General features: G+C 41.0%; 1 protein-coding gene across 1 annotated transcript in view; it reads left to right on the top strand.

The window, feature by feature from the left end:
- The first annotated feature begins 1,613 nt into the window (after positions 1-1,613).
- The window catches only part of gbe1b (glucan (1,4-alpha-), branching enzyme 1b), an 88,622-nt gene continuing 74,301 nt past the window's right edge, over positions 1,614-15,934 (top strand). The window contains exons 1-2 of the mRNA XM_080772799.1: positions 1,614-1,877; positions 13,810-13,979. Coding sequence (XP_080628925.1) covers positions 1,777-1,877; positions 13,810-13,979 — 271 coding nt within the window. The 5' untranslated portion in view covers positions 1,614-1,776. The remainder of the gene's footprint in view (positions 1,878-13,809; positions 13,980-15,934) is intronic.

The following is a 15,934-nucleotide window of genomic DNA, read 5'->3' as shown; positions in this document are numbered from 1 at the left end:
AAGCATTTTCATGGCAAATTTACAATTTTTATCCGGCGTGGCAAAGCAGGAGGGGGGGGGGCTCTGTATAATATGTTGCCTAGGGCCTCAAAAGGCCTAGAACCGGCACTGGCTATACAAATGTGCTATATAAAAGTGCTATATAAATGTGCTATACAAATGTGCTATACAAATGTGCTATATAAAAGTGCTATATAAATGTGCTAGATGTAATTTCCTGGGGTCTATAATAAATCGCTATAAAATTGTGCAAGAAAATACATATTTAGCCCCATGTTCAAATGCCCCCGCCCATGTCAAAAACAGCTAAAATCCCTAAAACGAAAAACAAAATCAGCAAATGAATAAGAAATAACACTCATATTTTACTTTCTCTAATAACCTAAAACATGAATCTTGGTTGAAAAAAACTGAAGTTGTCCTTTAAACAGGCATAACTCATGCCTCGTTTGCCCAAAAGCCATGGAATTTGTTTACACATGCGGAACACATCTGTCACTTTGTACGTGAAGAAATGTGTAAATAAATAAATAATAATAATAAATCTGCAAGCAGCGATAAGTGGAGCAAAGGAATGCAGCAATACAAAAAGACTACATGCAATATGCACAATAAGCAGGTCTGTTTGGGCCCTGTTTGGGGTGCGAACAGCTGCAATACCGCTGGGTGACCTAAAGTGGCATGGTTAAGCAAAAGGGTCATTCACATTGAGCAAATGAGCACTATAACTGCAGAAACCAGCGGTGTTGTTGAGCACACGCTCAGTTGACACGGGTGATTTTTCTTATTGCTGCTTGTATATATTTCACATTGAGTTTGAATTATCAACAGCCTTCTAAAATGCTCTGTTTGTTGTCGGCTAAATCTAAGTCTCATTCAATAATTGTTGGTAGGCTACAGCATTCATTACAAATTAATGCCAGTTTTTGTGTGCTGTCTTTGACTTTGACTTGACTTTGCATCCGTATACTGTATAATCTGTTCAGCAAAGTTGTTTTTTATTTAAGCATCAAAACCTACATCTATCTGTGGTGGTGCCATTTTATACGAAATATATTTCACTTTCTACCTTCTAGTATAAGTACACAACAACACATCAGCATCACATATACTAGGATGTATAATGTTTATAGGTGCTGATGTGATAAGTGATATTGTTACGTTGTTTTTATTGTTGCAACTGGAACACTATACAATGAAGCTGATAAATGAAATTTTATTTTCCGATTAGCTGAAATTGGTGGGGGGGGGGGGGGTTAAGCTTCTGTAGACTATGATTGATAACCATCTGCTACTTTTGCGATTGCAAAAAAAACTTAACAAAACAACTAAAACTAATAGTAAAATAGGCTAAAGAATACAACAACATATTTTTTTATACTCAAAATACAAATACAAACTATATCCAATCTTGATTAAGACAGCCTACAACTTAAAAAAATGTCTTAAGACTACACATCCTGATTCCTGCACACTTGTCCTTCCTCTGACGTTCAGATGTTTTCTGTCATCTTAAAGACACAACCTGTTGCAGCCATAGCACTGCGCGATCGCTATCATTTCGTTTCATCATCATTACTCTTTCTTCCATCAATAATCCAATCCGTGCATAACAGTGATGGGATGGGCTTGGTCAAGAACATCCTGATTCGCTGCATCGCTGTGCTGTCTCTGGCCACTGATTCGCGCACATCGTTGCACTATATTCACATCATATTTGTTTTCTTCTAGGGCTGCAAGAATCGGTGCTCGATTGGATTGGACTGGAGAGAAACCATGGCAGAAACATCCGAGGATAATGTTACAGTTCCTGAGTTCAACAACCTTCTCCAGATGGACCCCTACCTCAAACCGTTCGAGAAGGACTTCAAGAGGAGGTAAACAGCTCCAAACGGTAGCATTATGCCTAGCTTGTCGCACCAAGTCAAATCCGGATGTTGCGGACAGCACCGGGGCTTGCTTTGGCATCAATGTCTGTTAGTAAAACGCACAACAAGCGACGAAAAACACCGTTTCTTTCAGATGACGAGGCAGCATCTATTAACGGTCATGACATTTAGGCAGGGGTCGCGTTCTTTCCTCTGTGTGCGCGTGCGCGCGCTTTTCTCGTCCCCTCGATCGCCTCGGTCTCCTCCTTTGGACTTTCACATAGAAGGCGGCTGCATGTTAGTAGACACATTTGCGGTTTCCCCATCTTGCTAAACGACTGCCGTTTGTCATTCTAAAACAATCGCCACATATGATATTCTATTCATGGTGTTATCCCTGCTATGTTATTATCAACTTCCGGGTGCTTGGGCTTCATTCATAATTTGTAGGGTAGTTCCCTCCCGGTTGTGTGACACTGGCATACATAATAGGCCAATAGATGTGGTCCTTCATTGTCTGCATCTCAGTCTGGGACAGGAACTCAGGTTGAGGCTGCATGCTCGACACAGTAGTAGAGAGTTTATTGGAAACAGTATGCGAACATGTCGACAAATTTGTAGGGTAGTCCTGGTCGTGTGACACTGGCATCTATATATATTTTATATTTTCATACTTGATAGGCCAATAGGGTAATAATGTGGTCCTTGTCTGCATCTCAGTCTGGGACAGGAACTCAGGTTGAGGCTGCATGCTCGACACAGTAGTAGAGAGTTTATTTAATGGAAACATTATGCGAACATGTCGACAAATATGGATGAACCATGAATTATTTTAGATCATACTTTATCCTGATTTTGTCTTCCGTTCGGATAGAAATTGTCCATTAGATAGGACAAGAGTCATATAGGCAATATTGCATCAGTCAGATTTTAATCTGATGAGATATTTTGTAACATATGGTCAGAGATAGTCTCCTTTCAACTAACTAACAAGTTGACAGTATGTCATTGTTTACTTGTCCACTGTACTAGTTTGCAATCCCTATAGGCATGTAAACACGGCATATGTTGTGTTGGGCTAGTCTAGAGAGGACTATATGCACTATGCATATTGGTAGACAGTAAAGCTGTCTCTGCAAGCAGTTCTACAGTGCTAAAATTGCAGTGTTAAGGTGCCCCATTTCTCTGTCAATGTGATTCATGCTTGTGTCCCGACTCCCAAGTCCCTAGTATTTACTCATGCAGTCCCAAGTCAATTGTATTGGTCTTTAAACACTCTAAACCCTCTAAACACTCAAAAAGGTGCCAGGATTATTATAGAGTAGTCAGAATTGTGGGGTGGATCCCAATCATAGACTGTAAAGGTAGCCACGCCCCTCAGAACATACTCGACTTTATGGTAATTGTTTAATAAATTGGACCATAATTTTCCAAAAAGAATATTATGACATGAGAAATGAGATTTTAAACTAGTGACTGGAAGCATAAAGTATTCATGACCATGTTTATTAAGGTAATACAGTCTAGGTGAAGTTGGGCCCAAATACATGGAGCTATGGGGTTTTTTGGGCCCAATGACAGCGCCACAACAGGCCATTATATGAACTTTCAGGAAATCAGGATATCCTACTGGCTTCAGACACTATTGGCTTCACTGCCCCCCTGGTAGTAGTACAAGATGTGAGTGTTGCAACGGCAAGGAAAAACTTTCAGTTGCATTTATTTCTATTTTGTGAGGTAAAGCAGAAAAGCACTGCTTTGGGTTCTTTAGCGAGACCTAAGATGAACCTACGTACAAATGGGGTCGTTTGTGGCCAACATACTGCCAAGCCAACACTGCTCTTCAGAAGTACTGTAAATACACATGTCCTGGCTTATCAAGAAACTCAGATAACAGTTTGTTTTTGACCTCACTAACTTGTTGCTATTTTGTTTGTTTTCAAAGTACCACTGTCAATTCATTCAGAGATGGTGTGCGTGTGCGTGCGTGCGTGCGTGTGTGTGTGTGTGTGTGTGTGTGTGTGTGTGTGTGTTGTGTGTGTGTGTGTGTGCGCTAGCCTACATCTTCACCATCCACCCATAAGCCGATTCGGAACCCATTTAGACCTGAGGCCGATCCTAAATCCTAACAGTTCTCTTAAACACTTTTTCAATGATAAAGTACGTTGCTTTTGCAACATCTAAATGTACACAGACGCTGTCCCAGATTGAGAGGTATAACAACGTATAGATTTATCAGGTCTAAATGGGTTATATAGCTGTGGGTTGCATACATTTTATTTCTGGGAAAATTAAAAGAGTAAGAACCCTGTTACGTTACAAGTTAGGCAGATTTAGCATTAAGCCTATGATGACATATTGAATGATTGAATACTTTATTAACAGTTTGCAGAAAAAACCCCCAGGAAAGTGCAGTTCAATACAAAGTCTGCTAAGAGGATTTAAACTAAAGAAAGCCTATTTGTTTCCATTGGGATCTTTCATACTCAATACATGACGTTACCATTATAATTGCTGTATCTGCCTAGCAGGGCATTAGATATGTTTTAGCTCCAAATTTAATTAATGGAAAAAACCCACTGGTGGCCAGTGATGATGTAGTGGTTAAATCCTGTATCTCTGAAACCACATGCCACTGCAAGCCAGTGTTAAATCTCAACAGAACGTCCCACTCAATGTTCATATTGCCTCAAAAAATATGAAAGGGGTGTAAACTGCTCTTCTAATCAAAAACATAATTTGTAATGTCCTGCTCAGCATTTTCTTGTTCAACCATATATCCATTAGGCACATTTTTTTAATAAGAATTGCTCTTAAATAAGTCTCCCCTCCCCATTCTGGTTAGTTCCAGTTAAAACAGTCTGTCTGCAGTTATATAGCACCTTTTATGTGTTAGTAGTGTTACCTTCACCCATTCACATCATTCCCTCACTGACATAGGAGGTACCAATCTGCTCATCAGGAGCAGTTAGAGGTTCAGTGTCTTGCTCAAGGGTACTGTACTTCAACACAAAGCCAGGGATTTAACCTGGGTTGGCTGGGCCCTTACAGTAGAGTTCTCCAGTTAGGGCCCAGTTAGGGCCAGGCCTTAATTCTCAGGCCCATTGAGAACACTAGCTTCCAGGTCTGCCCCCGGCCCTCAACCCACTCTTCACAAGATTACTGTACTGTACTGTGGGGTGCATACTTAGTTTAGACTAGTCATTGGTTAGACATGGGTTAAGGTTAGGTTTAGGTGTGCTGCCCCGTGGGAGGTGAGGGTTTGAGATGGGTTGTAGTTGTAGGACTAATGACTGTACTGTACTGTACTGTACTGTACTGTACTGTACTGTACTGTACTGCCTTACCAGACAAATCCATCAAAATCCAGATGTTTGTGGATCTGTAGTGGGTCTCATCTCTTATCAGCGATGAGACCATCTCCCCCGTTCCAAGAACTGACTGCAGCAGTACAGGACAGGCCCATCACCAATTCACCATGCGTACAAAATGCCAACTCCAGAGCTATACAGCTCCTCAACAATCACTTGTAGATTCCCTTTCCCAGTGTCCACACACACACACACACACACACACACACACACACACACACACACGCACACACACACACACACACACACACACACACACACACACACAGTAATAAAAAAACAGTCACAGTAGTACTATTTAACTCTTCTGAACTGATTGCCCTGTTTTGCACTAAATACTGCTTTTAGTTTTTTGTATTATTCTAATATATGGTCGTGCTGCTATGTGCACACTACAGTTGCACATAGTTATTTAACTTAAACATAGTTGTATCCTATTTTTCATGTTGGTCCACAACCACAACCATTTCATGCATGTTCTATATTGGCAATAAGTGTATGTGAGCTCATCAATAAATGCGTACTATAGTGTTCTCTGTATCTTGGTGGTATTATACATAATTTATATTGCATGGACACTTCCATCTTCCAGTGATGTGATGTCCAATATTATGTAGTTACAAGTACTTTGGCTTAAAGATGGAGTGCCGTGATTTATTTCCACCCTAAAACATGATCATCAGGTATTATAAGTAGAAAGATTTCTCCAAAAACTGTACAGTATTTGTTAAAATATAGTTTTTTAGGTTACTGGACAATACATGCCCACCAATTCATTAAGTATGCCTGGTTTTCCTGGGGGGTGGTGATCGACCTGAACTGATTCCGCATCCACAGCTGTTGTATGATAAAGGGGGAGGGGTTAGGGTGGGGACGTTTGACTGTCAAGGTTTCAGCCTCCAGGAAGAAACCCTAAATTCAAAGGGAAAACATCATTGCATTTATCAACCACAAAAAGGAGTCTAAATGAAGTCACCTCAAACACATTAACTGGAAAAAGAAAATACAAAAATCACGGCTACCATATTTCACTGTTATAATTCCAGATACTGCGGCTATTGTATTTGCATATACAGTATGCCACTAAACCATTTTGTATAAATGGAACACTGCATCATAGTGAATGGGCCTAAATGTATTATTGTGTTTTGGCAAGTGATGTTGTGGTCATTTGGCTGTTATAAGTTGACAGTATATAGTCATATATTGTTTACTTGTTGTTCACTGTACAGTTTGCAATCCCTTTAGCTGCGTGTAAACACAGCATAGGTTGTGTTGGGCTAGGATGCACTATGCATCATTTGGTTGTAGAGTAGACAATGTAAAGCTGTCTCTGCAAGCAGTTCTACAGTGCTGAAATTGCAGTGTTAAGGTGCCCAATTTCTCTGTCAGTGTGATTCATGCTTGTGTCCCTAGTAATTACCCAGTCCAAGTCAATAATCCTTGGACCCATTTATTGGTCTTTAGCCCTCTAAATACTCAAAAAGGTGCCAGGAGTTTATAGAGTAGAGTCAGAATTTGTCAAAACGAAAAAGCTGTGAGTGTTGAAGCGGCAAGCAAAAACCTTTAGTACATGGGCTAATTTGCATTTATTTGTACGTGTATGCTTAGACCTACATTACGTTTTGTGAGGTACAGCAGAAAAGCACCGCGTTGGGTTCTTTAGCGAGACCTAAGATGAACTGGGGTCGTTTGTGGTCAACAGACTGACTTCCTGCCAACACTACTCTTTAGAAGTACTGTAAATACACATGTCCTGGCTTATCAATAAACTAACTCAGATAACAGTTTATTGTGTGACCTCACTAACTTGTTGCTATTTTGTTTGTTTTTAAAGTTGCACTGTTTGCCAATACATTCAGTGAAGTCTATTGTTTAACTGAGAAATTAAATGGGACACTCACTTAAAGTTAAGCTGAATATGCATTACGCAATCATTATAATAATTTTCCTGTGTAATTCCGGTACATTACATTTCTAAATGAGATGGCATGTGTGCTTGCACATACATTGATCTTTGTGTTGCTATGCTAATGTCAACACTGCCCTGCTACTGCCCAACACTACTGTGTGTGTGTGTGTGTGTGTGTGTGTGTGTGTGTGTGTGTGTGTGTGTGTGTGTGTGTGTGTGTGTGTGTGTGTGTGTGTGTGTGTGTGTGTGTGTGTGTGTGTGTGTGTGTGTGTGTGTGTGTGTGTGTGTGTGTGTGTGTGTGTGTGTGTGTGTGTGTGTGTGTGTGTGTGTGTGTGTGTGTGTGTGTGTGTGTGTGTGTGTGTGGTACACAATATACATCGCATTGCTGCACCTGGGACGTATCCTCAGTGATGTATCCCAAGGTCATCAGGGTTTCGGGTCTTCCAACATCATACCTCTCACTCAGGTGTTCCAGCCGGGGTGATCAAGTCCCACTTACGTCCTAGTAGCTAGCTACCCTCGATCAGTCCCATTAGGGAAAAACCAGGGCCACACAATCCGTTCCTCCCGAACTACTCTGCCAGGACTGGGAGGCACTATTCTGGCGCCTTGCACCAGACTCCCAGCACCAGACACTTCATTAAGGAAAGGTTGGATTCTCGGGCCGCAATGGTTCCGCAGGCTCCACCTTGCCCATGATGGTGTAAATAATAATTTATATATATATATATATATATGAGAATGAGACAAAAAAGGGACTCCTGCACATCCAAAAAGACCTGTAGGAGGTGCAAGTCTAGTTACCAGGCATAGACATCAAAAAGAGAAAAACCTTCCAAGGAAGGGACTGCACACTCCAGGGAACAGAGACGGACAACTTACTGCATCAACTTATTTATTAGCATGACGCGTTTCGCCGTGAGCTTCGTCAGGTGCTATATATATATATATATATATATATATATATATATACATAGTATACTTTGGCTCCAGAATCTACATCTGATCTTGTGTAATGTGACGGCATGTAAGGGACCACATGCTTTGTATTTGAACCATGTGAGTGGTGCGCTAACCTTGCAGAGAGATGAGCATGTCAGTTTAATCTCAAACACAGCTTGGGTTCGCTAGGCTTCACTGAGCCCTAGACGTGTCTCCAACACCTGTCTCACAGATGAAAGTTACACATAAATAATTTTACATATAGATGCACTGCTGTATGAAGGTTAATTCTTGAACAGCCCTCGGTGTACAAAGTTGCAAACCCCCCCAGAGTACAAAGATTTCATGAACACAATCGTAGAAACTCAAGAGCTTTCTCAGACTTTGATGTCCTCTTGCTGTGCAGCTCAGTGCTACGAATTCAACTGCCTTATCAGAAAAAAATCTGAAATGAGTTATACTGTACAACTACAGTAAGTGTAGTGTAGTGCAGACTGTAGTGTATTCAGACAGATGTATTTTCTCTGTTAATTTTAATCAGTGTAAATGACAAGTTCCATGGTTGAATATAACGTGTGATTTTATGCAAATTCCATTGTCAATGGAGTTGTAAAACAATGAATCATCCTTTTAACACTCCAGCGACAAGACACAGTTTGCTCTCTTGCAGAATCAACTAGAAATGTCGCCATTTTGGAAAAGTGTGGTTGCTGCAGTCGCTTATATAGGTCCCTTCCACTAATTTTGCTAGCCAATTACAATCTCACGTCACTCCTGTGATTATGTGTAAGTAATTTTTGGGGGGGGGATTTATCCCCCCAACAAAACATTTTTATGCAACAAACTGTTACACTTTTTGCATTTACGGCGCCCCTATGGATGAAAATGGAATTGCTTTTAGCTCTTGGTTGATTAAACCATCGACATCTGATTCAAATTCGGGGTGGATTGGACGTTTGGTTCATTATAGGGTCCGGAGATCTCTTAGCAAAATACAAGCACACGATTCCAGATGAAGCCGATGGGTCGATTTGACATATGGCTCAAGTGTGTGCGGCCAAAAACTGTGGGAGGAGTAGTGCAGCAAAGTATCGCTCATTTACAATAACAATAGTCTGGTTGGCAACCACACTCAATAACCATAGTCTGGTTGCCCTACACTAATAACTTTTTTAGCCTTTCGAAGATTATCCCCCGATATTTTGTAAAAACTGCAGCCAGTCATCTTCAAAATTGGAGGAAGTGAAAGAATATCAAAGTTCATTATAATACTTGTGCATGTTCAAGGTAGTATTGAGTTTACTTTTCTATCACCTTGGTTGAGGGTCAGCAAAATCATTGTTTGCATGACATTTTAGCCTTCATCAATCAGCCTTTCTGAAAATGCTCAGGCAGCTGTTTCGCCTCGTTAATGTACTTTTCTCAAATAATGGCATTCATAACATCTTTGAAAGTCACCTTGCCATTGAGAAATAGAACCGCTTCAAACCACCTTAAATAATAATAATTACAAAAAGCCTTTACTACTTACTGTATGATTTCCCCATTATAACAGACAGAGAGCCTAAAATCACACAAAATCTTTAGTATAGTGGCTCAGTTGTGAGAAGATTTTTGGACTTTATTGATTATGAATAAGCTTGGGATACATCACTGAGGATACGTCCCAGGTGCATGCAATGTTTTTAATCAGCTTGGGATACATCATTGAGGATACGTCCCAGGTGCATGCAATGTTTTTAATCAGCTTGGGATACATCATTGAGGATACGTCCCAGGTGCATGCAATGTTTTTAATCAGCTTGGGATACATCATTGAGGATACGTCCCAGGTGCATGCAATGTTTTTAATCAGCTTGGGATACATCACTGAGGATACGTCCCAGGTGCATGCAATGTTTTTAATCAGCTTGGGATACATCACTGAGGATACGTCCCAGGTGCATGCAATGTTTTTAATCAGCTTGGGATACATCACTGAGGATACGTCCCAGGTGCATGCAATGTTTTTTCGTTCTGGTCTGTACAGCCTGGTTTGTTCCGTTTCACTAAAGCCAAGTGAGGCTGAGGATTGGCGGATTTGGCGAGTCAGGATTATCAAGACTGGATAAAAGCACAGCCTGGCTTTTCCTCAGTAGACCATGCAGTGGAGCACAGATTTACTGATCATTCTTCTTCATGGGGTATTATGGCAGTTGGCATCCTTAATAGTTGCATTACCGCCCCCTTCTGTATATCTCAGTATAGGTACTTAGAATCTATCCCACAGACTTACTGATACGAGGCCTAGCTGATAAAATAAATACTGTTGCTATAATCAAAGAGAGAATACTCTCAATAGTGGACACGGAATGATTAACTCCACCAAAAATATTGATTTTTAGATTGATTGGAGTATTTACAGTTTGCAGAATGGGTACATTTCATATGAAAGCACAACTCAATACAAAGACTTACTGTGGATGACACACTGATAAAGCATTACTTATTTACATCACGGTCCACCATTTTCAATTCATCAGAACATTTAGAGACGTACAAATATACACTACTATATAAAAAAACAAGGTAAAAAGGTAAAAGAAACATACGGAATTGGGGTGAGGGATTCAGATTTTACAGGTTCCAGTTTTGAATAGCAGCTCTCCGTAGGTGCCCTTTTGAGAGTCAACTTCAAGGGATTCCTTAATTGCTGTTGGTAAGGCATTCCACATTTTGGTGGCGTAGGAGCGAAATGAATTTAGTCCCTTGTTTGTGCCGAATCTGGGTTGCACATGGTTTGTTGAACTCCCTCTGGTGTTGTGGGTGTGAACTTCTTTGACATTAAGGAAGTATTTAGACAGGTATCATGGTGGTAGTGTATCTTGTGGACTAGACCCATTGCAAGATGCTGTACTCTGTCCCCAACCCTAAGCCTGTCAAAGTGGGCAGAGGTGAGGTGGGTTCGGGGAGTGAGGTCAAGTAGTAGCCTGACCAGTTTGTTTTTGGAAGTCTGGACTCTGGAGCCTTGTTTTAAGGGCATTTGTGGTGCTGTGGTACCAAGAGGTGCATGCATAGTCGAAGAAACCTTGTACGGGGGTTCCTTTTAGGGTCTTCAAGGTGTTTTTGTTGACCAGTTTGGAGATCCTGTATAGGAATGTTGTTCTTTGGTTGACCTTTTTCATTTCGTTGGTGGCCATTTTATCACCGGAAAGATTTGCCTCCAGGATGAAACCTAGGTAGGTAAATTCATCTTTACGTGTGATAAAATTGTCACCCACTTTAACCAAGAAGCCATCTGCCTTGCTGAGATTACTATTTGATCCAAAGAGAATGGATTCAGTTTTTCCCAGTTGTATGAGTACCGAGTTCAGAGCTGAGGGCATTTTCAACCTGCAGTTTGTTCCTGTCCGAGACCAGCAGTGCTGAGTCATCTGCGAACAGGAACAAGTTGCAGTCACAAGCTGATGTCACGTTGTTTACATATTTTAGGAACAGTGAAGTGAAGTCCCTAGTATGCTTCCTTGTGGAACGCCACAGCTCACTGGGAGGAGGGGGGGGGGCAGTGTTCCGTTCACCTCCACCATCTGTTCTCTCCCCTCTAGGTACAGTAGCATTGCATCCAGCTCACTGATGAAATTGTAAGCATAAAGATATTGTAGTGTTGTGATATTTGGCCATAACTCAACTAGATTAGGCCGGGGGCCACAACAGTAGAATGATTGTGTGTGGGGGGGGCGCACAGCGTGCGCGCGAAACGCCAAGATTTGTGGGTTCTCAATGCATTTTGTTCTTAAACTTACTATGTGTGTGTGTTACCTTAGAATATCTGTAGTACTATTTGACAGCGCATTAACATAATTGCCATGACATTAACGGGCGTCAACGAGCACCAGCTGAAAACACACACACACACACACACACACACACACACACAGTATTCTAGTCTAAAATGACTGGTGTCTGTCTCATTTCTCTCCAAAAGCTCTTGAGTATTATAGAATATGATTAAGGATTACTGTCATTATGATAATCTCACACTTAATACCGCACAAACCATATCTGTAACTTTCATTAGCTCTCTCAAAAAAGTTGCAATGGGGGACGCATTTGGCTTGCGGGCCGCCAGTTGAATACCCCTGCCATACAGTATGTCAGATTGTCACCTCCCCCTGATGAGACATGTATTACTACTCACATCATATCAAGTACATTTAACTATATGGGTGATGCTAGCCAAAGGTAAAATACCAATATTCAAAATAGATTATGGTTCTTGATAGTTTACTGATACTGTAGGTAGGCTAATATTTAGTCATTGATTAGAAGGTTAATTGCCGTATGTATATTAAAGCAAATAAACTCAATCAAATGCAAATCTTTTCTCTAATAATTTAGTGCATAGCTACAGTGTAGCACCACTTTGTCTTGTGCCATGGTCTTTTTTTGAGGCAAGTTTTGAGACTTCTAATTTGTATCAATACCAATTAAATGACACAATATGTACTTCCTTTTGGCAAACCTTTAGATTTTACTCTGGCTCAGACATAACTAACTGTCTGAGAAATCAGTTTCAAATGTAGTCACATTGTGATTTTGCTGCGTAGCCTGATGTAATCTGCTTGTGGTAATCATGACTGGATTGTAATCACGACTAGGCCCACAGTCTAAAGATGCAGAGGATCTTGCACCCCTACGGGAGCTAACCATTCTTCTCCTACCACTGGAGAAGAATTTCTTGGAATCATAATTTTTACTCTGTCTTTAATTTATTTTTAACCAATGGGAGATTTAGAATCCCTGAAATGTGTCGGTCTGTCAGAGGGTTTCTACGGCAGCATGGGTTGGACTTTAAAAGTTGACGTTTGGCAAATGCTGTCTGTATCCACTGTGCTTTACACAGGGAGCAGCTGCTGAGAAATCGCACTGTTACCTCAGCCCATCATCACTAGCCCCAGGGCATTCAGCAGCCAGTCTGAGCTTGGCTGCAGGGCTGTATGGGGGAGAGTGCACTTAACTCAGTTGGCTGAGAGACTCTCTGTACCAGGGGAATCTGATATGGACACCAGCTGGCCGCTGGAACTTAAGTGAGATAAATTGCAAAGTAGTTAGTCTATCCTCCAGAACTTGAAAGTAACAGACAGAGGTTTATCTCTAGGATGTGCCCATAGTCACATTTTCTGGCGGCACAGAGGCAATTTTTATGTTTTGCATATCCAGGCAGGTGCCAGGAGGCAGGAGCTAATTGTGGACAGAAATAAGGTGATACAACGCTTTATGTTTTGGAACATCATACAGTAGACACCTCTTTAAAACTTACCATTAAGCTGATGCTGTTACATTAATATGGAGTATTGCAAAACAAATAAAGAATCTCTAACTATTTAATTGCACATTAAAGCATGCTGGCTGAATTTAAACATGGTTGAACATATATATACATTTACATTTGTGCTTTCTACAGCAATTGACAGTTTAATCAAAAGCTGTTTTAATTTCAGAATCAAAAACCTTGCGTGTTAAGTCTGTAGTTCACAGACTTGACACGCATTAATATAGAATACTTGACTACTCTCAATGAGCGTAGTGAAGTGACGTCGTGATGCCTGCCCAAAATGTAATTCCTGGAAACGCTACTGACGCTCATACTAAATCTGGATTAATCATGTTGAAGATTATTTTATCCAGTAATTATTAGGTGTGATGATTGATAATTGTGTTTCCTTTGGTTTTGAAGGTATGGACTGCTGCAAAAGCATCTCTTCCTCCTGGAGGAAGCCGAGGGAGGTTTTGACCAGTTCACACGCAGCTACAGGAACTTTGGCATCACACGACAGCCTGACAACAGCCTGTTCTTAAAAGAATGGGCTCCAGCAGCCGAAGCCCTCTTCCTCACCGGTGACTTCAGTAAGTACACTGCTTGCAGCACAAGCATAGCTGTCAGCTCCAGACTAAACTTGTCAGCGTAATGTATAAGCCAGGGTTCCTAAGGGAAGCTTTGAGTTCTGTGGCCTTCTCATATGTTATCAAAACGTTTACTATATATTTTGAGCATGGCTGGCTCTGTGTTTTTGCTGAAAGGTGCAGCAGTTTGATAAAGTATGCCCGCTCCAGTTCTTTAACAGTAATGATTAAAAAAAAAGATTTATCGACTTAACCCAGACATAAACAGCACTCAATAGTGACTCCACATGAAAACATTTGAAACGTTATTTATTTATAGAATATGTATTCATATTTTAGTGGCTAGATTTTGAGAGAGTGCAAGCTTTCTGTTTGTAACTTTGTACTGAAATCTTCTTTTCCTCTGTGTCCAACTTTGAAGGTAGTTTCAGGTTGAGGATCTGTGGTTATTTTGTTCATACTATACCGTTGTAAATTATGTAATAGTTAAAGGGGTAGTGCATTTTTTGGGCGAATCTAGCTATTTTCCCTACTGACCCAGTGTCTTGAGGTAGACAGTAGTGTGACAGGAAATGGGGAGGGGGGGTGGCTCGAACCTGCTACATGCAGTCAAGCTGGATTACCAGCCTCGGTGCCCAGACCGCTAGGCCGGCCCGGACCATTCATGAATGCATTTTTCCCTCTTATTCACTTTAATGCTATATTGCAGTTGCATGGTGAGGTTAGCCCAGTTCTATTGCAATTCTTTCCCTCAAAAGTAGGGAAATGCACCTTTTAAACTTCTACAAAAAATGATTTCTGCTCTAACAAAACTACACATTGTAATTTACACAATAAAGTAGTAAATAAATTAGATTGGTTTTCTCGTGGACAGCCACGAGAAAACATTCATAAATGCTTTCATACAAGGGACAGATTTCCAGCTGCATAACGCAATATGCTGTTAACCACAGTGAGAGGCGAGACAATGTATTCTGCAGAAACAAGGGGCTTGTCAGGGGACATGAGGATAAGGATCAAACGTCCTCTTGACTTTCATGGTCACAAATTCTTTCCCCACAACATATTGAATGAACTAATGGAATGTAATCGTGGCATGCACGGTCAATACGCTGCTGAGTCACAGGTGCTAGGCATTATGCCATGATAGAATAAGACGATCGAGGGACATAAGTTTTTAGAGTTAATTTAACTCATTTGTCAAAAAGTTATTTACACAATATACATAGCATAATAGCTGGTACAGTATGTACATTTTGTTAGACATAAGGGCCCTCATTTATCAATTGAGTGTAAAATCTGCCACAGATTCGAGTGCAGGTTTCGTAGTACACCCACGTCGCCACGGCATTTATAAAGTGATCGCAAACAGCTGATCCTTCCTTAATTTCGTTCTGACGTTAATAAATGTGACGGCTGAAATCTATTTGGCACGCCCTATCTATGAAATCAAGCCTCGCCCTCGTTTTTGCGACATCAACCACTGCAGTACGACCTTCGAAACCATAGTTACATGACGAAAAAAGTAAATGAAAACGTTTCCCTCTCATACACACACACACACACACACACACACACAAAGACGCACGCACGCACACGCAACTTGCAAGCCCATGGTGTGTTAAATAAATAAAGAACGAACACTTTTCTCCTCTCGCCTCGCTTGCCTTGCTGCTCGCCTCACCCACACACACACGCACGCACATATCGCAACTTAATTGCAAGCAATTGTCACTGTGTCACCGGCGTAGGGTCCATTCGAGCCTTGTGCATGCAAATTTCTTGTTAGTAAACCACAGCATGCCTTTGTTAATGGTCCCCCAAACCGTTCACACTTCACACCTACATCGGCCGGGGATGTGCTGCTGCCCCATGCTAATTTGCACAGTCAAACATTTGATCGACGCTACGTGCCTGCTGTGTGTTGTTAGTTGTAGCCTATATTAAATGATTCAATT

Source organism: Protomyctophum bolini (genome assembly GCF_963924005.1).
Source record: "Protomyctophum bolini genome assembly, chromosome: 9".
In the NCBI taxonomy this organism is placed as follows: Eukaryota; Metazoa; Chordata; class Actinopteri; order Myctophiformes; family Myctophidae; genus Protomyctophum; species Protomyctophum bolini.
The sequence above is the reverse complement of the archived record's forward strand: the minus strand, read 5'-3'. Positions and strand labels throughout refer to the sequence as shown.